We start from the raw sequence: 26,081 nt of genomic DNA, 5'->3' as shown, positions 1-26,081 counted from the left end.
TCTATGGAGCTTTCTTTGCGGTGCTTAATTACTGCACATTCAAAAATCCACTTTATTTCAATCTTGCTTCAATTTAATTAGTAGACTTAGAAAAAATGTAGAGACACTGTAATGCATATTCAAAAGAATTTAAGATTGACTTTGCACTGAACTGAGAACTAGAGTCTTTTTGTGTGGTAAGCATTTCTTCTGCAGTTTTCTAAGTGAACAATTGTTGTTTTACAATATTGTTAGTCTAATCTGTTGGTTGTACAGTGCTACTCTTTAAGGGGGAGCAAAAATGATGTAACTAATGTAACTAAACACTGAACAAAGTTATTTGTAATCAAGTTTATTAACAGTAGGAATGATACTTCTTGGTTGTAGGCGGTAGTAGTTCAGGTGGGTAGCTGCGTCAGCATGCGTAGGCTGCAAAGGAACAAGTAATAGGTTTATTCCATGCTGAAAAAAAGAACAAAGAGAACACAACGTTTCGGCCGTGGAGCCTTCTTCAGGTCTGCTCACACCTGAAGAAGGCTCCACGGCCGAAACGTTGTGTTCTCTTTCTTTTTTTTTTCAGCATGGAATAAACCTATTACTTGTTCTTCTTGCTTGTAGCTTGAAAGCTTTATAAGACTTGGGGTGAATTCATTATACTGTCTTCTTCAGTTTGGTTTGGTTTGCCTCTTTTCAAAATAATTTTAAAAATGTCAAGCGCCTTTCAAGACCTTTTTGTCTTCTCCACTATGTAAGTGTTACAGCTGAGGCCACCGTTAATTCACAATTCTGATGCCATTTGTGATTGGTGTGCTATGGTAGGGGAATAAATACCAACCCAAGTGTCTAAAGTATTCTGGCTTCTTTTCTGAGGCATTTCATTATTTTAGATGTCATAGCTCCAAAGTCATCTTCACGTATTTCTGTTTACATTAAGTTAAGTTTCAGTTTAATTATAACACTAAAACCCTGCACAGATCTTAAAATGAAGAAACGAGTGGACTGTAAATTTCTATTGTCAGTCAGTGTCAAATGTCAATGGAGCTGTTAACAGATTCCATGAGGGTGACTCTACTGAGAATGATCTTTGCAGGGTTTTACTGTGAAAAATGTCAATTTTTTGTGCTACTGTTTCTTACTTACCCTATGTGTTCTTTCCAAGCAAGAATATCCAGGGTTCGGTTGGATCTATTTCAAGGTGAATCAGCTAATAACATATTTCTTTTTACCAAAGTTCTTTTTTGTGACGTTCTCTATCAAGTTAAAGATAAGAAGGTGGTTTCGCGAATCCAGCTTGAACTGAACTGCTTGTCGCTGTTTAGGGGAACCTTCCTCCAGACTACAGGATCAGTCTGATCGACATCGGGCTTGTCATTGAATATTTAATGGGAGGAGCATATCGCTGCAATTACACAAGGAAAAGATTTCGAACTCTTTACCACAATCTCTTTGGCCCCAAGAGAGTGAGTGCCTTGTTTTTTTTTTCATGAGTGTAATAGTAGGGGGAGGGAGTTCTGACAAATTGTTGGACATCCTGGAATCCCAGGAAAACAAATTCGGTCGTTCGGTCACACTGTTATTACTTTAGAAAAGAGGTGCGATAATATTTGAATATTATTGGGGTGACTCAGCTGAGGAGAACGACAACCCATCTGGAAAGGTGGGACTGTCAGAACCGACCCTTCCAGTAGGTTTACTGGGAGATAATCTGGAGAGGTGCTGCACAGGTGAAAAAGGGATGGAGGGAGGGAATGAAAATCAAAACTCACACAAGCAAGTAAGTGAATAACGAGAAATATTTATACGTGGGAATAAGCAGGTAAGTGGGTGAGACAGGGTTTTGACCTCCTCTAAAAATTTGAATAAAACTCCATTTGACTTCATGATTTTCCCAAAAATGTACTGAGAAGAGGAGTTCTGCAAATAAAGGCTAGATAAGTTCAATAAGTTAGAAGACTTGGATGGCTTGAAGCTGACATTGTGATTATGAGGGGGTTTTTTGTTGCTTATTTTTTCCTTTTCATTAATATGAGGACTAATTTGACAGTCATAATTGAGTTATTGGTAACTTTTTATCAATTATAATAAATGAAATATATATTTATATAGTATTTATAAGTACCTTGTAACCATTGAAACCAGAGATTCGCAGTTTGAATCATTCAAGTTTGCATGTACAGCATGTAGCCTCAGCATTCACTGTTTTCATATCATTATAAACCTGCAATTTTGAGGTCTGAACTCTGTCTCTTATTTCTTACAGCCAAAGGCTCTGAAGTTACTGGGAATGGAGGTATGTTGACTGGAGCTGAAGACTTAATGGCAATGGAAAATAATGCTTTGTAAAGTATATTCTGCTCTGTTACACATTAGTCTGTCAATGTAATGCTTTGGCAGCCACATAGCTCAGTTTTCAACAGCTTATGCTGTACCATCATGCATATTATGAGGATCCATGCCTTTTTACACTGAAATTTAAATTGAACTTCAATTCATGAATACATTAGTAGCTGTGGCAGTTCCCTCCACACAGCATTTCAGTTTCATTGGATTCCCTGCACGGTTTTCAGTAATGGAATGCAGTTTAATTATCGCTGTGTCAGACCTGGAGATGCAAAGAAATTGAACAAGACATGGGCATGTTACCCCTGAAAAAGGACACTGGATTGTTTGACCTGCAGAATTTCCATTTTGGCTAGTTCAGTGGTGGTGGTGGTGGGGGGGGGGCTACAGATCTTTTGAAAATGTTATGCTTTTCGTATGCTGCATGAATTGTGTGCAACTCGTTGATTAGTGCTATTCTTGCTCAAGATCGCAACCTCCTGCTGAAAAATCTGGAAATTCTTTTAATATTATATGTAGATGACGACTAGCACAAGATCACCAATAAACGTTTACTAAAGAAGGAGTAGTCACATCCTTATTATACACATAATAAGCATTATTAACTGTTCAGCTTGATGTAAAGCTTTTTAAATGAAAACAAGGGACCTACGTATAGTAGAAATCCAATACTTTGGTTCTACCTTAGCAAAGTCCGTCCACAAAATCATTACATTCAGAATATCACAATCAAAATAAAATAATTTTCTAAACAGACACTTTTTTCAGAAATGTCTTCTAGAAATTAGAACTCTTGCAGTAGTTCATGGCAAACCCACACGGAGTACAAAAAGCTGATGGATTATGTAACATCAGTTTGTCTACATGATATTAATAATAGTATAGTAATTTGGTATGAGGGCAGCGAGTGGTTAGCATTGCTGTTTTGCAGTACTGGCACACATAGTTGAATTTCAGACCTGAAGTGTTAGCTGGGTGGAGTTTCTATGTTCTCCTCTTTCCCCAAGCAGTCCAAAAACATCTTGGAAAAATTAACCCTATTGCAGCTGTGAGTGTGTTTGCATCTGCGTAACTACCCCTGTGATGGATTATCATCCTGTCCAGGGTGTACCCTGCCTTGCGCCTGTTATTTGCCAAGATAAGCTCGCTCCCCTGCAACCCTGACAAAATATGGTTAGAAAGTTTTGTATTAAAAGGTGTCGTTTATATACACTACTGTTTGTTAGTTTGTATCCACCAGTCAAGCTGGTGGGTTTCTCATACTTTATCAATATCTGGTATTTAAGAAGGCAGAAACTGACGCCTGACCATACTTCAACCAGTGAACTGTGACGTGAATACATGGCATGAATAAAGTGCCTTTCACCCACATGAGTAAACCCCCTCCACAAAAATACAGCCAAGCAGAGTAACAACACATTTATGGCTCAATTGTCCTCTTTCGACAATATATCGTAAGTCTGTTGTTTTTTGTGGACTTCTCAAACTTTAATTCAGATGTCCAGGTTTTGGAAAATCAAAATGTAATATGGAATGTTTTACATATACTAGTATTTAGATCCACTAATTCTTGGACACCAAATAAAGCATAAAACATAAAAGCTGAAATTCTGTCTGCAAAGCAAATTGTGTGTATTTTTTTGTCCGGTGCTAAATTAGCCTTTCTTGTCTTTTGGGAACCTGCCTGGAAAACTGGATTACGCACCACGCAGAGGAGCTGACATAAATGGAGGGTCTTGTTTTTTCGCCTTCAGGATGACTTGCCTATGAGGCGAGGAAGACAGAAGACCACTAGGAAGAGGGAGGAGGAGGTGGACATCGATCTTGATGACCCGGAAATCAATCATTTCCCCTTCCCCTTCCATGAGCTCATGGTGTGGGCGGTGCTGATGAAGCGGCAGAAGATGGCTCTGTTTTTCTGGCAGCACGGAGAAGAGGCGATGGCCAAGGCCCTGGTGGCCTGCAAGCTCTGCAAAGCCATGGCTCACGAGGCCTCCGAAAACGACATGGTTGATGACATCTCACAGGAGTTAAACCACAATTCCAGGTTGGTTTCCTGGTGGACTTAATGCTACCACCAGTAGCTTAATATCAATCATTTTTGATGCAATGCCATTGTGCTATAGGCACAACAGTATATCAAAATTTGATTTAATGCTACTAACCTATAGCTTTGACAATGTGTCTGACAACTGACATTGCACAATCATAAAAACTGAAAAACAAATCTAAAAATGTGAGATGTGAAATAATAGTAAAAATGTGACCATTGGTTAAACACTGATTGTGAGAAGAATGAACTGTCTGTAAACAGTAACTGGTGGATAGTCTGTTTTCTCTAAGTGTTGTGCCCTCCCAGGATCCTTAAGCAGTCATGGTATTTCTGGATTTCACTGAAATGCAGTTGAGTTCAGTTAAAACATTTCTACAATTTTACCTTAAAGGGAGATATCAGTCCCCATTTTTCAGACCGGTTAATAAAACCTTTGTAACAAAATAAATTGAATGATATCACAAAATTTAAAAACTTCTGGATCGAGCACAAAGTCATGAACTTTGCGAAAGTACTGTAAGTCACCATGTTGTCGCAAACCCTTGCTCTCGCCTTCGCACAAACTGTGACGTGAAGTGCCCCTTCCTGCTCACTAGTCACTGTAATGTACAAAACAGGTTGTGCAACAAACATTTCACCGCAGCAATGTTCCAATGTGTCAGCAAAATCATCTCAAAGTCAAGAGTAATATTTCTATTGGGTTAAAAGAAAGGTATTCAAAGGTCTGTTTGTTTACAATGTAATAGGGCCCCTTCACCTCACCAGAAGTTTGTTGTCAATCGCAGAATGTGGTGGTGAGCTATCCTTTCTAATCTTTCTAAATATAAAAATAGCGTTGCAGTTCACCACTAAAATGTAAATAAATTAACATATAATTTAAAATATATATATATGTAACCCCCATCACTTAAAGCCTGTATGTGTGTGTAATTAGTATTGCTGAAGAGAAATTACTTCTGATATGGGTGACATATGTTGTGCAGGGAGTTTGGTCAGCTGGCAGTGGAGCTATTAGACCAATCCTACAAGCAGGATGAGCAGATGGCCATGAAGTTGCTCACCTATGAGCTGAAGAACTGGAGCAATGCCACCTGCCTCCAGCTGGCTGTGGCAGCCAAACACAGGGACTTCATTGCACACACCTGTAGCCAGATGCTGCTGACGGACATGTGGATGGGCAGGCTGCGCATGAGGAAGAACTCTGGGCTGAAGGTCAGGAACGCTAACCACCACACACTCAGAGTCAAAGCCTAAAAATAACGTCTTTCTAGTAACATCGGACATTTTCATGGTTCAACCTGCCACATGTTCGTCTGAAGAAGATGTACCTTGCTAGCAAATAAATAGTAGTCAAGCCCATCAACCAGACCTTATTAACTGAATAAACTCAAATTCAAATAAGGTTGTCAATTTTTTTTTTAATTTCCTACATTTTGTATGTATCTTAGTCTTGAATTTTCTTCTTACCTTCTAATCTTTCCACAGTATATCCAGGGGGCTCAGTTTCTAATCTATATGATACACTTATAATACAGTCTTCCAGGAATTTAAAATTCTAATTTTAGCAAAAACTCTTCCCCTTATTATACTCCAGAATTATCATACATTTTAAATTGTTTTCTTCAAGGGGGTGAGTAATGCAACATTTTGCACTGTGAATCCAACACACCATGTGTCATATTTTTGTCATGAGTTTTTCATTATTTCACATTTTTTAATTTATCTTTTCAAAGTGTTAAGATATACAGATACAGTATGTAACATAATTATTTGTTTATATGTCTTTCAAAACCCAGCTGAAACCTTCCTAGTTAGATTTCTGTTTTATCCTTATTTCACCTCCCAGTCATTTCATGACATAAACAATCGATAGCTTCATTTCTACCTCCACATGTCATTTACATCCCCCCTGTCAACATGAGTAAATATACATTTCAGAGCAAGACTGTTGTTATGCACAGGAGTACTATTTAGATGGGGTTTATATTATTCCTTAGGAAGGTCAAGCTGCATCTTGATATGATAAATTACTTGATTACACTGGCTAACTTTCAATTAAATATGTATAGAGCTTACGACAAATTTCTCATATGAAATGGAGATCCACTGGAGACATTTTAAGTCTGTCAGCATGAATTCTACACTAATTAATATTTATCAGTTGTCTTAACCAGAACAACATGTATACTCACATAGCGTATTTCAGTAGTTTGGTCGAATAGTAATGAATGCAACAAGACAACAGAATTTATAGGGACAGTATATTACAATGTGGCGTAAGTCACATGAGGAATGAATCAGGGAACAGGTGCAGTGAAGATGGGGTGGAGGGAGGGGAGGTAGAAAAGATGTGCAGAATGCAAGATAATTACTGTATACTGTATATCGGAGAGTAAACGTACAGTATGCAAGATTAGAAATGTGACCACCTCCCAAATTTCTGTTTACATGCTCCCTCTGTTGTTCGTTTTTAAGAAGGAAGATATTCTGAAGATTTGAATTTGAATGTGAAAACTGATTTGGTTCGTACAGGTCTTACATAGACAAAGAATTGCCATGTCCTGTTTCAGAAATGATCTGTTATGAAAAGAAGTGAAATTCCTCCCTGATTATTGGAGGTGTCTTAGCATCATCAACCCCATGGATAGTTTCTTCATTGTGTGGTCTTGTAAAAATGTCGTACAGAATGATAGAAAAAAACTTTTATTCTCTTCCTTTGGGGAACAGTCCTGTCTTACATACTTTTACCGTTCTTTGAAAAATCCAGCCTGTCACTTAACAGTGTTCTACAAATGTGCAGGAATCAGAGAGTACATTGTGTACTCTATATTGTGTGAAGGATAAAGAAAAAAATCCAGACTAAAGTATACCTTCATTATACACCACAAAGCAAAGACAAGTTCTTGGCAGAAGAAAAATTGTGCACTTAGGCAATCCACCACCCTCAGCTCTTTAGATCTCAGTAGCTGTCACAGTTTTACACTCATGATTGTCTTGACTAATCAGCTTTTAACGGTTTTTGCTTGATTAACTTCTACAGGTTCCAGTGCAAGTATGAATGAGATTGTATCAATTCCCTTCCCATTACTTCCGAGAGTAGGAATTAGAAGACACAAGAGTAGAGTGTCTGCAGTAATTAAAGAAAAATCTGTCTGGTCTTTATGAGTGCACTTTTCCATCCTCTATAGAAATACCAGCAGTTTGAAAGATGTACTATTCTTAAAAGATGAGGTTGTGCACCATTTCTCAAAGTCATTAATATATTGTAAGTCAAACGTGGTTAAAATCTGTTAAATGCAGCATATTTTGGAGCAAATCATAAAGTCAGTTTATACTAAACATTAATCTGAAAACTGTAGAAAGACAAGTTATATTTGAGAGGCAATTGTAACCAGCATGTAATCAAAATGGGAGGAAGAGCTTTAGACATTCAGATGTTATTCCTGTGATGTTCTGAACATCAGAACGCATTGATGAGAATATGTGGCCAATTTGTTTGCCAAAGCACAGAAAAACAATATTTCCTTAATCTGTTAAGGCAAATGGTTAAGAAAATACTAAACACATACAGGGTACATACAGCATTTCTATTTGGCCAGTGAGGGCTGTACTTTTTGACAGTGAATGGACACATCTTTGACATCTGTGATGTGATATGATGTTGCCTCTGTACAGGTCATACTAGGACTGCTATTGCCTCCCTCTATTCTGAGTCTGGAATTTAAGAACAAGGACGAGATGTCCTACATGCCCCAGGACCAAGAGGCCTACCTGCAGGAAAAAGAGACCGAAGAGCCAGAGAAGCCGGTGAAAGAGAAGGAGGAGGAAGACATGGAGTTCACAGTAAGATCATACTGTGGGACGCAGTACAACGCCGTGGTGAGAGCACCCACCTCAGCCCCCACCCCACCCCCCTTTGGTATTTCTGGGTAGCTCTGCAGAGGTACAAGGAAAAGAGGAAAGAACACACACCCAGACATTAAGGAAGTGCAGAGAAAAAGCAATAAGGAGTCAGCTGAACGCATATGCTGTATTCCAAATTATATACTGTATCTTTTATTTAACAAACCGTCAATGTCTTGTCACTAGAGTCTTCATCGGGACAAACATATTTGGCTTACTGAAAATCCATTATGTATACAGTAGAAGTTTCTCAACCATCTGTATTCCATGTGAAAGGAGAATACCCTTTGTTTCTAATGAGAAGAACTGTCAGTAGACATTGCCTCAGTAGAACTGTCGCCAGCAGCCATATCACCCTGCAACTCACAACTGGCAACCCACTGAAGCTAAGCAGGTGTGAGCCTGGGCAGTACCTGGATGGGAGACCTCCTGGGAAAAACTAAGGTTGCTGCTGGAAGAGGTGTTAGTGGGGCCAGCAGGGGGCGCTCACCCTGCGGTCTATGTGGGTCCTAATGCCCCAGTATAGCGACGGGGACACTATACTGTAAACAGGTGCTGTCCTTCGGATGAGATGTAAAACCGAGGTCTTGACTCTCTGTGGTCATTAAAAATCCCAGGGCGTTTCTTGAAAAGAGTAGGGGTGTAACCAAAGGGGCCAAATTTCCCATTGGCCCTTACCAATCATGGCCTCCAAATAATCCCCATCTATGAATTGGCTTCATTACTCTGCTCTCCTCCCCACTGATAGCTGATGTGTGGTGAGCTGGCACACTATGGCTGCCGTCGCATCATCCAGGTGGGGCTGCACATTGGTGGTGGAGGGGAGTCTCCATTACCTGTAAAGTGCTTTGAGTCCAGAGTCCAGAAAAGCGTAAGTAATTATTATCATTATTATTAACTATAATTGAATAAACAGACACATCTGATTACATAAACTACGATTAAGATTAATATGTCCTCCCAGCGTTGGAGCCCTGGGGTCAATGCCCTGGCTGCTATCTGCGTGGAGTTTGAAAATGTTCTCCCTGTGTTCACATGTGTTTCATCCAGCAGCTCCAGTTTCCACCTACAGCCCAAAGACATACAGTACTTGTAGGTTGATTGGCTTCTTGCCTGTGATGGGCTGGTGTCTGGTACAGGGTGTATCCTGCCTTGTGCCCGTTGCCTTCTGCAGTAGGCTCTGGCTTCCTTGTGGCCCTACATTGGGTGAAGCAGTAAGAAACTGGATGGATGTCAAAGCCAATTAAATTCATATACAAAGATTACCTAAGTACAAACAAAATTTAGAATCTTATTTTTAAATTAGTTTTCATGAGATCTGAGATACTCTCCTTCTCCATCAGTCACCTCCCATCTATAAAAAAGGTTTAAAACCTAATTCTGTGTTCAGTCCATATGGTGCTAATGTATTTAAATGGCAAATTCAGAAAGACTCTCTCCCAAAGAGAATAGTACCAATATCACCTCCTCTCCTCAAGATGTGTACTTTTACCATGCCCACATATCTATGAGACGAATCAGCGTGATTTGCTTAAACAGAAGTGATCCGCCCTGGGAAAAGTCAGATTCTAACACCTAACGGAGCTCCAGTGCACAAAAATCCTTTGTTTAAGTTGCCTGTTAGTTTTACCCATATGTGCCACAGGGACAGGTGATCAGTTTGTGCCAGTGACGCTTCTTGTGTTGAAACATTGTCAGTGTGTTAAATTGAAGGTATATTTTGGAGAATAGCATGTGTGGTTGGCTGACTTTACTTTTAGCTCTTTAAGCTCTACTGTGCCAAGGCAGTTGCAGGATTTTCAGGTTTATGAGCAGTGCTTGGTATTGGACTTATACCACCATTTATCTGAATGTGGAGACTCTTGCATTAAAAACATATAAGCATGTAACTGTAGATTTCCACTATTGAAATACATGGGGATTGTTCTTCCCAACAGATCCATAGACAGGCATTAGCTTTCTTAGTTTTTAGCCAAGCAAGCCCTTCTGTGTCTTCCTGATTGTTTCTATATCCTACCTTCAGCAAACGATGTCTTTGGAATGTAATGTCTTTGTCTTTGGTAATGGTTTGGCTGTTTGTGTGTCTCTCTGTTCTGTTTTTTTTTTACAATTTCTAGCAACCCTTACTTCAAAAAAATATAGAGGTATTGTAACTGTTTAAGTCCAGTGCACACATCTACACTAAAAACATACTTTCATCCATGCCACAAATGGTGAATCTGTATTTGATGACCAGAAACAGATTCTTTCTACATCTCTGAGTAATTGTACTGCAGCACTTTCTCACTGTTTCATACATATGTCTCATGAGTGCATATACTGTATGAATCTTCAAAATTAGGTCAATCTGAATTTTCCCAGCCTTTTCGGTTTTATCCTGTCCGTGTTTGTCAAACCATGCAGTATATCATGGCAAATTGTAGCGTTGAATTTGCTTGTAGACTTCATTAAAGCAAATGTTGTGAACGGATTACCAGAAAATTACAATGAATCTGCACTTTTGAAAAGCCTCACAACCTAAAAGAAGGGATGAGTATCCATGAAATAATGCATACAGTTAAGGCATTGAAGGAAGAAGCTTTGATCTCAACTGGAACCTAAAGGATAGGCTCAAAATAACAACTTGATGTGGTCAGCAGGTCTGTGGCGAAATGCAACCCAGGAAAATTTATATCAGCTAACAGCAGCACTGGCTGGCCTGAACAAATTCTATCTAGCCAGAGTAATGCATGTCACACTCAGAAATGTTCATTAAACACTTGGCGGAATCTTCCCTGGCTGCTATGCCAGAGCTACACACATTTAATCCACAGCAGAGTTCCCGTCTTTCCAACTCATTTGAACTCACGCTACAAGCAAAGAAAACACACCTGCAAAGTGGCACAAAACTAGCCTTTCTTGACTTTCTTTAAATTCCTGTAGCATTGTACTGTATGTATCATCTCTGCCAAGCTAGTGCACATTTCAGGTTCTGTTATGTCAATTAATGACACGTTTTTGGAAATGCCCAGTTTCTCCCTATTGAAATGACTTGAAAATACAAACAGGTCATACTAGAATAACACATGAAATAACAGCTTCCATTTATGTGGAGAGCAAAAGGTCAGGATTACAATGAATAAACTTGCGTATTGTTTTTATTTATAATCTTGGGGGGTTGAAGTTTCAAAACAATTCCTATAGAAGTGGTGAATAGTACTGTACGTGAATGTGGATTATGGACTGTACCTGATGATGAAATGATCAAAACTGTTATATATCATCTTATTGCATTATTAAAGAAAGAATAATAAACATGTCTCATTACAGAAATTTTAAGACTTACTGCATCATGATCAAAGTACAAAGTTCAGACAACAATATAACAAGTAACACACATCAAATAAATTCATGTATATACAGCAGAATATGTGCCACATAACGCACTGCATGAAGTGTCCAGTTTTATCTATCATGATGTCTTTTCCATATGGGTAACTCTGTTTTGGAATTTGACTTTACTATAGTTAAGAGACACATACTGTAAAAAAAACACAGAAATACATTCATCCTGGTCAGGACCTCAGAGCTTCCTTCAGGTTTCAGTGGCACAAAGATCATTTGTGGAAAACTGAATTGCTTCACAGAAAGCAAACCCAGGTTGCTGCAATACAATTAAATAATTTCCCAGGAGTGCACAGTAATTTCCATTGTCAGGATTTTGTGTTCCATTCATTGGATTATGATCTGTGTTCTGTCATCCCAGATTACAATTTGTTTCTATGCTGTCTTTTAAGTCTAAAATAAAATGGAAACTGCACATCAAAGCAATGCTCGGAATTAGAATGCATAAAAATAGCTTGGAGCTTTGGGGATTTCATTAGTAACTTCCTCCTGTGACTGAGCACAATTTGTAGTGGAGATGGGGGGGAGCTTCTAGTGCAGTGTTCCATCCTATACTTGTTCGTTGTTGTTGAAAACTCAGATGATCTAACCCTTTTTCTCCTCCATTATTTGTTAGGCCATGCTGGGAAAAGTAAACAAGGAATCTTCCAGAAAAAAAGATGTGGAGGAAGTCCAAACCAGACACAGGTTAATACCGCTTGGGAGGAAAATCTATGAGTTTTACAATGCGCCCATTGTCAAATTTTGGTTCCATACAGTGAGTGTTTCAATAATTTATGGTACTTTTACTACTTCAACAATACTAATTTGTTTGTTTCATTAATACACTTTTTTCCAGGTGCTATCTTACTTCAGGGGCAGTGTAGTGTAGCAGGTTTCTGGGCTCATGACTGGTGGGTTGTGGGTTCGAGTCCCCACGGCAGACATTGCACTTGTACTGTGAGCAAGGAGCTTTACTCCAGTTGCTCCAGTCCACCCAGTTGTCTGAATGGAGGCCAGCAGTGTTGGGGAGTGGTCTCAGCAATGAACTGTCCAAGAGTTAATCAGATTGAGCTGATGTGGCTTGAATATGGAAAATTGCCTTTTTTTTATGTTTTTTATTTAATCGGTCATTAAATCTACCTGCTGGTTGATTTTGGCCTTATATTTTAAACAGATTCGTTTAATGCTGACAGCAGCGTTATCGGCTTGTAAGCTGATCTCAGAAGCTCAACAAGCAGGATCTGTTCAGTACTACGGAAAACCGAGTTGCTGCTTTGATGGAGCAGTAGGGGACACTGTTCCTTCTGGTCCAGTACTTCTAAAACCAATGTCCCAGTTTGGGGAGACTGTGTTGTTCTTTGGAAAAGGTCTTGGCTAGTGCATTCTTTTCTGGGCTTGTACAGCTTGCTAACATTGTATGGCTGTATTTAAAATAAAGGCTACACTGGCCAGGTGGGTACTCCACTTCAGTGAACTAGGTCCCTTTCTATAGGACATTTGAAATCCTTTGTAATGAAAAGTGCTATATACTGTAACTACAATTAATTTTAGGCTCAAAGGATCCTTTAGCTTGTATAATATGTTTAATATTCAGTGGTTTAAGACATTTCAAATCAGGTTAATCAGTAGCTTTGGATTTCAGGATGATATTTTTGGAAACATTCTTTTAACAGTGCATATATGTACATGTTGCATATAGTGTGAAGATACATCCTCTGGAAAACACATTAACATTATTTTCAAATACATTTTTTTGCCAGAGTTATCTGCAAAGAATTCCAAGGCTGACACACCAAACAGCTGGCCTTAACGTTTTTCTTAAATTTTGACAGTCTATGCAATCTGTTGTCCATTCCATGCTAATCGTTGTGCTTACAGCAGAAATTAATAAACTATAACTGACATAAGATAATAAACTTACATGTGAGTTACTTTTAAAAAAGATCCAAATGTGTGGAATTAGCTTCAACTTCAGCCCTGAACCAGGCCTCTACTGACTATACTTACAGCGTTATTACAAAATGTTTAAGGGGATGTCATTCCAGGCAGAAATTGCCTCTGGAGATCTGTGACACAAGGGGGTACTAAAAGGTTAACCTTTATTGAATTGTATTCTAAAGTTGCAGTAAAACAATTCTCTGTAGGTAGAGCTTTAAACATATTTCAGCACTCCAGCCTTCACCCAGCTGCTCATGTGTCATGAAGCCTGTTCTTTATTGTGCGGATACTAATCCTAGCTTTTCACATGTTGTTTAGATGGCTTATGTTGGCTACCTGATGCTGTTCAATTACATTGTACTAGTGAAGATGGACCTTTGGCCTTCACCTCAAGAGTGGATTGTAATTGCGTATATTTTTACAAATGGGATAGAGAAAATGAGAGAGGTAGGTGTTCTAAAGCCACAATCACCCTGTATCTCCAAGGTTCAGACCAAGATATTATGCAGACATGAAAGTAAAATAATATCGATTGTAGTAGGATGTGCAACTCTACTACCACGGCAGTAAGAAAGCCCGTCCTTCATATTACCGATGCCTTTTATTCTAGATCTCTATACTTCGTTATAACGATTGTGTCAGTCGTTTTTCCACAATATTTCTAAAACTTGATACAATTTTCTCTCAATCCATTCTGATGTGAACCATTCAATATCTGCTTAGTTTTTACAAGGTGTTCACCCAAGTACAGTAATTATTTCTCCTACATTGAACAGTCAACCTCTGCCACCTGCTGGCCCAGTTGAGTATAAACTTTGTGATCTGTTATATTTTACCCCTGCTCCTGTACATATTTTTGCACCCATCCAGTTTTCTAACCACTTGTGGTTTTCAGTTTGATTTCCAAAGTAGTGACCCTACTGGTTACAGAAAGGACCGATTTCACGATTACAATGTATTTTTATTTTTGGTTATTGCAAAAACAAAAACCTCATGCACTTCAAGATTTTCAGATCCATATCCTTCAGATCTAAGGACAGCTGTCTTAGAATTTGTGCACTAACGTCAGCTTTGCTAAAATCGCAGACTACATGATTCACACACAAAACATTTTTAACCGAGAGAACATCTCTTAGATTTGGACTTTGGATTCCTCAACAGCAGCATTTGTAACGGAGCTTGTGTTCCGCAGATCCTCATGTCTGAGCCGGGGAAGCTGCTACAGAAAGTGAAAGTGTGGCTGCAAGAATACTGGAACATCACTGATCTCATGGCAATCCTGATCTTTTCTGTGGGCTTGGTACTGCGCCTGCAGGATCCTCCTTTCATGAGCTACGGCCGAGTCATCTACTGTGTCAATATCATCTATTGGTACATCAGGCTGCTGGACATTTTTGGAGTAAATAAATATCTGGGCCCGTATGTCATGATGATAGGGAAGATGGTAAGAACATTACAGGGCTCTTTTCTGGATACATCATATGCACGGTTAAGTGTTCATTAATCCTACTGTCAGTAAGGTCCCCAAATTTCTATTTGAAAAATGAAACAAAAGAACCTGTGTAATACTTAATACTGTAAGTCCTGCTGCTACCACAGTAACATTATTAATAAAAGAATTAAGATATTATTGTTTTGTATACATCCAGACAAATGAAACTAAATGTACTTTGCAGACCCCTGAGACCTGAGAAGTATCACATGAGTGATGTTATTGTAAAAAAACATCTTTCTTGTTGTCAAAGAGTTGTGCAAGCACCTTGTTTAATGTCTCTTAGATTGAGAGAACAGTGTGGTTATGAAACTGTGCACATCTAATTGCAGTTTCCCTTTCCTTTTTGACAGATGATTGATATGATGTATTTTGTCATTATTATGCTGGTGGTCCTGATGAGCTTTGGAGTTGCACGCCAAGCAATTCTGAACCCCAATGAGGATCCTTCCTGGATGCTGGCCAGGAATATATTTTTTATGCCATACTGGATGATTTATGGAGAGGTGTTTGCAGATCAGATAGACCGTAAGTCATTAGTCATTCTGGGAATAAAGAAGTATATTACCATTGCATCAACATTTGGGATGATGGAAAGTATGTACTTGAAAATACAATGTTGGTAAAAGGATAACAACAATTACAATGTTAATTTCAAAAGTGCCCTACAAACATTTAGGACTAGAAACACATTTTTTTAGATCTCTAATACTGTAAAAATTCCTTAGTATTAAAGTATTTCTAAATAGATTGTGTCAATGCAATGACATACTGCCACATGTCACATGGTAAAATATTTACAAAATATCTACATAGTTTATTGCTGCCTTGCAGCGATGGGGCCCTGAAATGAATTCCTGGGGTACTATCTGCATGGTATGCTCTTTCAGTACTCACGTGGGTTTCCTCCCACAGTCCAAAGCCATGCTGGTAGGTTAATTTAGTACAAATTGACTCTGGTGTGTGTGCCCTGTGATGGACTGGTGTCCTCTCCAGGGTGTATCCCTCCTTGTGCCCAATGCTTCCCAGGATAGGCTCCAGGCCACTGTCTGCTGTATCCTGATCTGGATAAGCGGTTTTTGAAAGTGATGATGATGATGATGATGTGATGTACAGGGCAGCCCAAAAGGAGACCTGAAATAACACTGTGATTCTTTGTTTCAGATGAAGTGAATAGTAGGAAGCCACGGTACAGACCGAATGAAAAAATCTGGCTGATCTACTTTCGAAGTCTTGGAACGTGGCGTAACAATGGTCCATCCTTCATTCTTTCCTAGGCCATGCCATGTCATTTCATGCCTTCCTGTAGGGCTTATTGACAGGCTTGTGCACCTAAAACAATTAATTAAAAGACCATTGTTAGGGCCATCATCCCCTCCGTTTACCTGGTCCGCAGACACCTGCAGTGTTTTCACCATAAACGCCATCCCAAGCATTGAAATGATGCTTGCAAAGGATTCACGGACATGTAGGATCTGCCGGCGGCACATTCCACCTGCCGTTCATCCATCGTCGTCCGTGTTTTTTCACCTGGTTCAGTTGTAAACGCCCGCACTACGTTGCAGATCCAAAACTGCAAGTATGAACTCTGTTATTTCAGTTCTCCTTTGGGTTGCCCTCTGAATTCCACTCATACGTTTGGGATGACGCAAGGAAAATTCATTTGTTTGTTACCTTAATACAAACATTAGCAACTGAACCACCCCCAGATGGAAAAAACATATGATGTATTTTCAATACATTTTTCATATTTTTGTCCCCAATATACAGATCACAATTCTTCCAATAACAGACCTTCTGATACAAAAACAATATATTTAAAGCATGAAACGTTTAAATATATTGAAGATCCAAGTTATTCACATGAAAAATATATTATTAATATATTTTAAGGTACATATCCAGAACATGTTCTTTGAATCCACTTAAAAGAATTTTATACCATTGACTTCACAAAAAGGTGTATTTCAGAGCCTGCAACACTTGACGCTTTTCTCTTATCTTTTTTTAGCTCCGTGCGGCCAGAACATTACAGCAGAGGATGGGACTTACGTAACACTTCCTCCCTGTAAAACAGGTGCTTGGATAGTGCCAGCCATAATGGCTTGTTATCTCTTAGTTGCCAACATCCTCTTGGTAAATCTTCTAATAGCAGTGTTCAAGTAAGTTCAAGCTCACTGGTGCACTTGTACAATTCTCTTCCCCGTAGTAGTAATAGTGCAAGCACTACTAGGACACTGAACGTGTGTTGAGAATGGTTTTACTAATGGCTGACTTGTTTACAGGAGAGATTTACCTTTTGGATTTCAGTTAGAAACATCTTTTCCAAAGATAGCACCCACAATCCTTTAATCCATCAATTATCACAAAGGCTTCTTGGAAGAAAGGGGTTTTAGTTTTTCAGACAGCTGTGAAAGACAGAGGCAGCCGGACAGATATCCAGAGAACAGTAGACGACTATGCGTTCGTGTCTCCACATTTCCCAATGGGTATGTTATTGTCTTGCTGCAGTAACACCTTCTTTGAGGTGAAATCCATCTCCAATCAGGTGTGGAAGTTTCAGAGGTACCAGCTCATCATGACGTTTCATGAAAGGCCCGTTTTGCCACCCCCTCTCATCATCTTAAGCCACATGACTATGGTCTTAAAGCACCTGTGCTGCCGTTGGAGGAAACACGATGATCAAGATGAAAGGGACTACGGACTGAGTAAGTGAGATGAGCAGATTTTCGGCCTGAGGTTCAAAACTGCAGACATGACAATTGAATCACGCCAGTCTGTGAGATTATGGAATGCTTCTGTATCTAAAATGAAAGCACGAGATGGATAATGTTTACAGTAGGTCCAAAAGATACTGCTTATCCTTGCTGGACCCAGCAGTTTATACTCATTTTACTCTATGAATAAGCTTTGACTTAATATTAATCATGAGATCAATACATACAATTTTTTAATTAAATTTTCTTTTCTGTTTGTATAGTTCAGAGCTTCTTAAACTGTGCCACTGGTATTCCATGGAAAGGTCTCTGATGTGGTGCAGAATCAGAAGAGATTGTGTTTAAAAATCAGGAGCTCTATGCAGCTTTTCAGTAGTTACTGTGTTCACATTTCACAGTGAAATTCTATGACAAAAAGTTGTTTTAGTTCTAAGTACATGTTAATTCTTGTAATAACAGTGATGGTTAAAGTCATATATAAAAATCAATTTAAAATTATGTTGTATGCGTTGAACAGTCTGAGGTGTTCAATGTGTATCACCATATGAAAAGTTTGAGAAGCAGTGAATTTGTATTTATAACTTTTTTTCAAATAGAAAAACCCTTCATGTTAAGAGAAAAAAAAATACTTAGGATTCAAGTATATGTTATATTTTTTGAAAAAATCATGGTAGAAAATTTTAGGAGTACAAATTGCACAGACACACACATAAGAAACCATAAGAGTAACTCTCACACACTCAATCCCATACACATTAGTTGACAATCAGAGCAAGGATATTTTAAAAAATGAAGGCGTCACTGCAGTTTTGAACTGGATAAGATATTGACTTAAAATGTTTTATGATTTTATGATTTTATGACAATTTTATGATTTTAAAAACAACTGAAGAAAAATTTGGGATTTTTTCCTTCACATTCTAGAATTGTTCATCACAGAAGATGAGCTAAAAAAAGTACACGACTTTGAAGAGCAGTGCATAGAGGAATACTTCAGAGAAAAGGACGACCGCTTTAACTCTTCAAATGACGAAAGGATCAGGGTAACTTCTGAAAGGTTGGTCCAGGAGTCACTGTGATTTTGATTTTGTCTGAAAAACGGAGCGCATCTACTAACGAAATTAACATTTTCTTATGCTTGGTATAATGTGTACTTTAAGTGGTTTGAAAAATGAAATACAATGCTGGTTGGAAAAAAAAACTCCATATTAGGAGCATTTTTTAAAATGATCATTTTGAAAAGAAATATTTCTCACGGAATGAAAGCTCTGAGCTGAATGTGCAGAATCCTGGGAAAATATTTTCCAATATGTATAGAGTGGCAGGCTCTTTTCTCTCCAGTTACTCCAATCCCCCCCCCCGCCACACATATTTCTGCCGAGGATAGTCGGTGTCTCTAAATTGTCCCTGTTTGTCTCCCCTTCAATGTACTGGCTTCCCATTCATATCGTGGTCCTATCATGGGGCCGATACTTTCAGGACAGGCTCTGAGTTGCCGTGATTCTTAACAGGAAGAGGCGGCTTTCTCATTGATGGATCCTTTCTGAATGATTAATTGATATGTCGTGTTTAAAATCCCACTTACAATGACATTTGCAATTGCATTTTCTTTGTATGTACAACTGTCACTCAAAGACATGTACAGCCTATTTCACGTTGTGTATTTTAGAGTTGAAAACATGGCCATGCGTTTGGAGGAAGTCAACGAGCGAGAGCACTTTATGAAGGCCTCCTTGCAAACTGTGGATATCAGGCTAGCCCAGATGGAAGAGATCATCGGGCGCATGGCTTCTGCGCTGGAGAAAGTAGCCGGCGTGGAGAGGGGTGAAATGAATAAGACCAGGTCTAGGACCTCCTCAGACTGCACTGACACTGCCTACATCCTGCGACAGAGCAGCTTCAACAGCCAGGAAGGCAATGCCTACAAGATCCAAGAAGCCATTGAACAGATAGGAGAGGAGTCCATATCCCCCACTTCACCCACCATCATTCCTCGCATGAGAAGTCACTCCTTTTATGTAGGGGGCTCCAGGGAGAAGAGTGGAATAGACAAAATCGAGGGCTTTTTCAAAGAGAGATCCCTGAGTCTGCACAGAGCCAGCAGCTCGCAGTCTGTGGCCGCTTCCAAAGAGCCCAAGCCTGTGCCACTACCCATCAACACACTGTCAGTGACCCATGACTCCAGAAGGCCTTCCTCTTGTATTGACATTTACGTCTCAGCCTCTGATGAGTCCCACCCTGCGCCTGACACTGACAGCGCACCGCTGAGGTTGCCACTGCAGAGAGATTCCTCTTTGCAGTCAGAAATCATGGAGGCTGTCCTGACCTACAGCGCAGTGACTGATAAGTGTTCTGAGGCAACAGGAGTTTTTGAAGACAGTGCAGCCGTAGACCTTTCAATGGGCTCTTCCCATGTCACTGAAAGTCTCCAGCACTGGGACTTGGACCCTCCTCAGCATCTGGAACGCTCAAAAAGCAGTCGCTACCTGTCTGCTGCACCCCTCTTCCTTGAAGACACGCCCATGGTCAAATCCCACAGTCTCATGTTCACACCCAGGGGCTATTATGGAGGCCTCGGTGTCCAGGTGAAAGCCGCAGAGTACACCAGTATTACTGACTGTATTGACACCCGTTGTGTTTCTGCCTGTCCTGCCAGCACGCAGCGCTCTGGCTCTCCCGGCGGCTCCTTCGAGAAGCCCCAGGATCTGAGTATTTCTCACCCGGAAAGGGAGGCCGAGCTGAGCCATCCAGGGTCGGACAACGAGGAGCCTGAACCCGAGCCCAGGAGAGGGGGCTTCGGCCCAGGCAGTGCCCTGATGGGACCGTTGTGCGGGCCACGGTCTAGACTGGAACGAGCAAACAGCTGCTCCTCCGAAGACTCGCACACGACGAACGCGCACACTAGGAAAAGCTTCTCTATAAGTGATAAAATGGACAGGCAAAGGAACTCACGGAATCCCTTTCAGAGGAGCAAGTCAGCCAAGCCAGAAGGGAAGACAGACAGCTTCTCGATGAGAAAGCTGACAAAGACATCAGCTTTCCGCAGTTTTGACAGCAGGCAGAATTACACATAATGAATTGTGTTTTGTGCTTCCTTACATACACCAAAATATTATTCTGGGGTGCGATGTCCACCCTTTTAGTTGTTTTTAAACCCTACGGCATATGTTTCAGAATGCCTGCTTAACCATATACTTATGTAGTTTTTCAATCTCCCAACTATCTATTAGGAATGAAGTTACAATGCCTCAAACCAAACGTGTTTAGCAGATAGAATATGAAACAGGAAATGACAATCATAGTCTGTTTTTCTTTGTCTGTTGTGTGATCCAGACAATTTGAAGTGTTAAATAATCTTCTGATCAAGCCTCAACACTTTGCTTATGCTTCTCAATGTTTCCACAGCTTAATTCAATCAAGTATTTGGTATGCGACTGGATGATTACACTCTAGTCATTTTGGTGTCTGAGGATGTTCTGGAAGCAAGAATACAAATTATTATGTTAATCTATTTTTTGCACAAAAATACCATTAAGTCAATTCAGTCCGTAAGTCGTATCTGTGAAACTTATAAATGTGGATTTCTTGGGGAAACTGTCACCCCGTTTCGCTGTCCTAGATCTTTGAAACAAAAGCAGATTCTGAGGTCTGAATCACTCCAGTGCCCGGGTAAGAGCTGAAAGAAATGTTTATGTTTTAAAGAAAAATGTATAGGATCTTAAACTACTTAATTAAATCATGCACCTTTTAACCTTGTAACCAAACTTACATATTGATCAGAAACTCAGAAATGTCAGGTTTTTAAATGTCATATCAGGGCATGGCAAATCAAGAGAACCTTTATCTCTTAAGAATCACATTAGATTTTAATCATTCCATCTAACTGAAGTAACATATTGAAACAATTTCCCCTAAGGCTTTTTGTTTGCATCACATGTAAATCTAAATCTAAATCCATTTTTAATACATCTACTCATATTTATTTCAAAACATGTTTTTAACCCTTACATTTCAATATTTCCTAGTTTTAATAGGTTTTTTCCCTAAGAAATCCTGAGATGTATGTTAAACAGATATTCAAATAATTATTTTCTGAAGTCATTAAATTCTGCGCTGACTTAAACAAATACAGAGCACACAGTCAATACTTTTCTTCAGGTACTGTACATGTGCAATATTTTAGAAGTAAAAGAATGATATGCCTAAACAGTCTCCAACTTTTGGCCCTCAATTTTGTAGTCTATTTCCTTATGTTTTTACTCATATATATACGAGAACAAACAAAATCACCAAATAAATCATGCAATGTTTGCAAACAAAAATAAAGTACAGTTGCAATGTGGATTATGAAAATAAAAGCATAAAAGCAAGGAGTGTTTTATGTAGGACACTTTAAAACAGAAGGAGTGCAATAATATTTTAAGTGCATGTTTTTTTGTGTGATTTACTACACTGGGACTTTACATAGTTTCTAGTTCCTAGTTTAAATTGGAGTTTTTACTAATGAATAGCTCAAGTTATCTTCATTTTGTTTAGGAACAGGTAAAGGTTTTGGACCTACTTGAACATCTTCATTTTGTTTAAATGGCATAATAAAATATAATTTACTTTCTAAATATAATGAAACAGACTAAACAAAGTACAGCTACCCTAAATTGAGTTGAACACCTCATACACAAATACAGTATGTAACCTGCGTTTCACGTCCAGTATATTTTAGGAGGAGAATTTCTGATTACTTTCATGATATGTTTAAAATATGATATTTTTAAACAGTTTTATACAAGGATGGAAAAATGTACCAAAACATTTTAGTAATGCAACCTGAAGTTCAAGACAAATCTTAGGATTAGTATAAAGTTATGTTTACCCGATAACTGATATTGGCCGAGACATAGATTTACAGTAAACACGTTTCTGGCAAGAAAATGAAGATGTCACAGCTCAATTGGTGCATTCAGGTCAGGCTCCTGAATTTTTGTGACCAAACCTGGAGCATTCACCATTAACTTGAGCACACAAAGTAGCATGGACGGGCAAAACCTTTCATATGTAACTCGGGGATGTTTCTCTAGTCAATCTATAAATCAAACAGTGATGTTATCTGGCAGTGACTGGTACTGAAATACAAATCTCCTCAAAAGCAGATGGATTAAGAGCCAGAGATAATCCAGACATGGGCAGGTGCATGATGTTAAACCCACGTAGTAGGAAAGTAGGAAGTTGAGCCAGGTGAGTACAAGCAGAACCGAAATATGAAGTTTCTACATTGATGTCAATGTTGTTGTAACAAAGGGTGGTGCGTAACTCTTAACTTTGGTCATCATAACACTTTACAGTGAGATGACCGTTGAAAAGAAAAAAGCCCGCTCTGATAGTTCACATTATTAACCCTCACACCTGTGAACAGCCATAACAAATTAATTCTCTCTTACACACACCCAGCCGTCACCAAATGAGACGTGATAACGGGATTCCTCTGAATATTTTACCCTTCGCAATGTTGTTAATATTGGGGGTTAAATGAACCCTTTCAATGTTTCCACAAAGCTTTGATTTACTCAGTGTGGTTAATTGTCTCTGGCTATGGTTTGGTCACTGTTACTTCATCTCAGGCTGTAGCACTGCTAGAGTTACACCGAACAGAGAGATTAACTTGTTAATCTTACAATGTTCCCTCTCGACACTCCCAGACAGCAGCCCCCCTCAGTGAGCAGTGACATTGCTAGAGTGTAATTTATACCATTGTACCTGTGTGCCTTCAATAGAGTTCAATAGCAGACTCTCAAAAACACCAATTTTTAGCATGCTTGTTATCATCGCACTTTGTCAATTCATATTTGAGAGGTAATAAGCCAGTTTGAAAAGTGAACATGAGCACTAACAATTTCTCCAGACATTAAAACATTATATAACAAATTGTATCATTAATAATATACTGTACATGTTGCATTTCTAAAGTGTTTTGGTATGCATATGCCCTAACACAAAAAACAGAATAATACATAGATATTAAACATTTCCTTGCACAGAGAGGAGCATACCACAAAGACACATCTCCTGTCTGAATGTATACAAAATATATTTTGTTATATAGATGCATATTATTAAAAATGCAAGTCAGTTATCTTTAAAAACAATCATGGCCAAGTATGCTTCCTTCAAGGTCTTCAAGGCCATCTATTGGAAACACTAACTCTCTGCTGTTACTCTTTTATCGCTTTCTCTTTTTTGCTTTAACACTGAATGTGTCTCTTAAATCGAAGTACATGATAGAAAGGAAATAGAAGGAAATATTTCTGAGCAGAAAGCTCTCTTCTGTTCTTAAGTGGGAATGTTACAATCCTGTACTTTCATGGCCAATATGCACTGTGATGACTGGAAAGCTCTTGTTCAGTAAAGCACAGAGATTTTTGACAACCTACCTACTATGTCTAAAACAAAAGCATCAGTGAAGGCTCAGGCATTCTTGCACAATGCTGACATAGATTACCTAATATTTCAGAACGTTCTGACACCTTTGCAGTGGTTAAAAAAGAATTGCTTAATCACTCCCAGCTTGTCTGAGTCTTTTACTGTCTTATCTGAGGTAGTTTATGCCACCTGTTTCGCTGTTTATTTCTGAATCAGTGTTTCAGTGAAGAACAATGCAGCGAGCATTGTTCTGTCTCTGGGCTGACAGTTCTGTTTCTTCTTTCCTGCTTTCCATCAGATTCAAAAAGTAAAGAACCAAGCTGCAATCATTAACATTTTCTAGGTAGTTTCTGTGCTGGCAGTACTGTTGACCAAAATACTGTACCACTGCCAAAGGCTTTTTATTACGTAAACATTATCTTCCTGGACTCCCTACAGTGTGTGCAGGGGACTCGATTTCTATCCAAACTGAATCAATAATGTCCCAAATGAAATTAAATTTAAAAAGGTTTTTTTAATAAAGGACTTGGGACCAGTCAGGATTCCTGAGAAAATAACAGTATTTAGCATTTTTCAGATAAATTTTGCAGTTTCATCTGTAAATTAGTTGTAAAGGCACAGCAATACAAAGCAAAAGGCCACATGCAATGATGACATATGTTATTTCCAGCAACAGGCTCAGTACTGTTATGCAGAATATACACATCCTGCTGAAAGATCTCTTGCACCTTCTCTGTAATTTTCCAATGCAGTAAGAAGCTGGCATCTTCCTTTTTTGTGTTTATAAAGTGGGATCATACGCACAGATAGATTTTGATGTAAATTAGAATGGCAAATGGATCTTGGACCTGCACATTAGTGTTCTGCTGCATCAGAACCAAAACAGGGCCCGTGAAAGTGACTTCAAACCAGTTCTTATAAAAATTAGAAAATATTCCTTGAAAAACAACAACAAAAGCTGTAATAGTGAGAGAAAAGACATGGTTTCTGTGTAATGGGGTCGGTCACTGTACTTCCTTTTATGAATGCTGAGCTGTCTGTTCTTCAGGTGTCCTGATAATGACAGATTGACTGTTCCTCAGACAAATATGGCTTTTGATCAAGGCAAACATTTGCCCAAACTGCTCCCACACTGGTACAGTACTTCTTAACTTAAATAATAATTCAGGTGGGTAGCTGCATCAGCATTCGTTGGCTGCAAAGGAACAAGTAAAGGTTTGTTCCACGCTGAAAAGCGAAGAAAGGAAATACAACATTTCGGCTGTGGAGCCTCTTCTTTTTTCAGCATAGAATAAATCTTAAATAATAATGATTTTCAACACCTCCTTCTAGCTCCCATCTCGTGTTTCTGCAGAGCAAGTAGATATTCCAGTTAATATGTATTTCTAATTTGGAATTATTTCTAATTACAATACTTGCTATGCAAGTTTATAGACAGCTATAGGAAGTCTCTAAAATATTTTTTTGGTCCTTGCACTTTAAATTATGTTGTAATAATATGCAGATTTAAAACTTGTGATTGTTTTATGGACATGCATAATGGTATACATCTGAAATCTTGCATCTTTAGACTGCTTTTGCAATTGGGCATTTTGATCACATAATCTGCTACAGGGCTTGTTTAAGAGGGTAACAAAATAAAATATCAGATTTACTCACCTAAAAACTATGATGCATGAATTTTACAACAGACCACAAAAGCATTGGAGCTTTGCAGCTCTGTATTTACAGAAATGATTGACCCATTTTTTCCTCACAAGAACTAAAACCTGCTAATTTTTTGGAAGTCCTATGAAATATTAACAAAAAATCTATGGATATGCTTCTTTTGTTGCATAGTGCTAGAACAATAACCTATTTGATCTTAGTGAAAAAAATT

The 26,081-nt window shown here is 38.8% G+C and overlaps 1 protein-coding gene across 8 annotated transcripts in view; it reads left to right on the top strand.

Moving 5' to 3' along the window:
* Window positions 1-24,057, top strand: part of trpm3 (transient receptor potential cation channel, subfamily M, member 3) — a 224,582-nt gene extending 200,525 nt beyond the window's left edge. For 3 of the 8 annotated variants that reach the window (XM_088630089.1, XM_088630093.1, XM_088630094.1), the window contains exons 13-26: window positions 1,139-1,174; window positions 1,299-1,439; window positions 2,240-2,269; window positions 4,074-4,366; window positions 5,356-5,584; window positions 8,048-8,251; window positions 12,276-12,416; window positions 13,898-14,026; window positions 14,772-15,023; window positions 15,425-15,599; window positions 17,083-17,233; window positions 17,583-17,779; window positions 18,713-18,845; window positions 19,458-24,057. In XM_088630089.1, the coding sequence (XP_088486215.1) occupies window positions 1,139-1,174; window positions 1,299-1,439; window positions 2,240-2,269; window positions 4,074-4,366; window positions 5,356-5,584; window positions 8,048-8,251; window positions 12,276-12,416; window positions 13,898-14,026; window positions 14,772-15,023; window positions 15,425-15,599; window positions 17,083-17,233; window positions 17,583-17,779; window positions 18,713-18,845; window positions 19,458-20,862 (3,516 nt within the window). In that variant the 3' untranslated portion in view covers window positions 20,863-24,057. The remainder of the gene's footprint in view (window positions 1-1,138; window positions 1,175-1,298; window positions 1,440-2,239; window positions 2,270-4,073; window positions 4,367-5,355; window positions 5,585-8,047; window positions 8,252-12,275; window positions 12,417-13,897; window positions 14,027-14,771; window positions 15,024-15,424; window positions 15,600-17,082; window positions 17,234-17,582; window positions 17,780-18,712; window positions 18,846-19,457) is intronic. The other 5 variants (XM_088630091.1, XM_088630095.1, XM_088630092.1 and 2 more) reach the window with 3 other exon arrangements.
* The last annotated feature ends 2,024 nt before the right edge of the window (window positions 24,058-26,081 follow it).

This window comes from Lepisosteus platostomus, chromosome 4 (genome assembly GCF_059453375.1).
Source record: "Lepisosteus platostomus isolate fLepPlt1 chromosome 4, fLepPlt1.hap1, whole genome shotgun sequence".
NCBI lineage: Eukaryota > Metazoa > Chordata > Actinopteri > Semionotiformes > Lepisosteidae > Lepisosteus > Lepisosteus platostomus.
The sequence above is the reverse complement of the archived record's forward strand: the minus strand, read 5'-3'. Positions and strand labels throughout refer to the sequence as shown.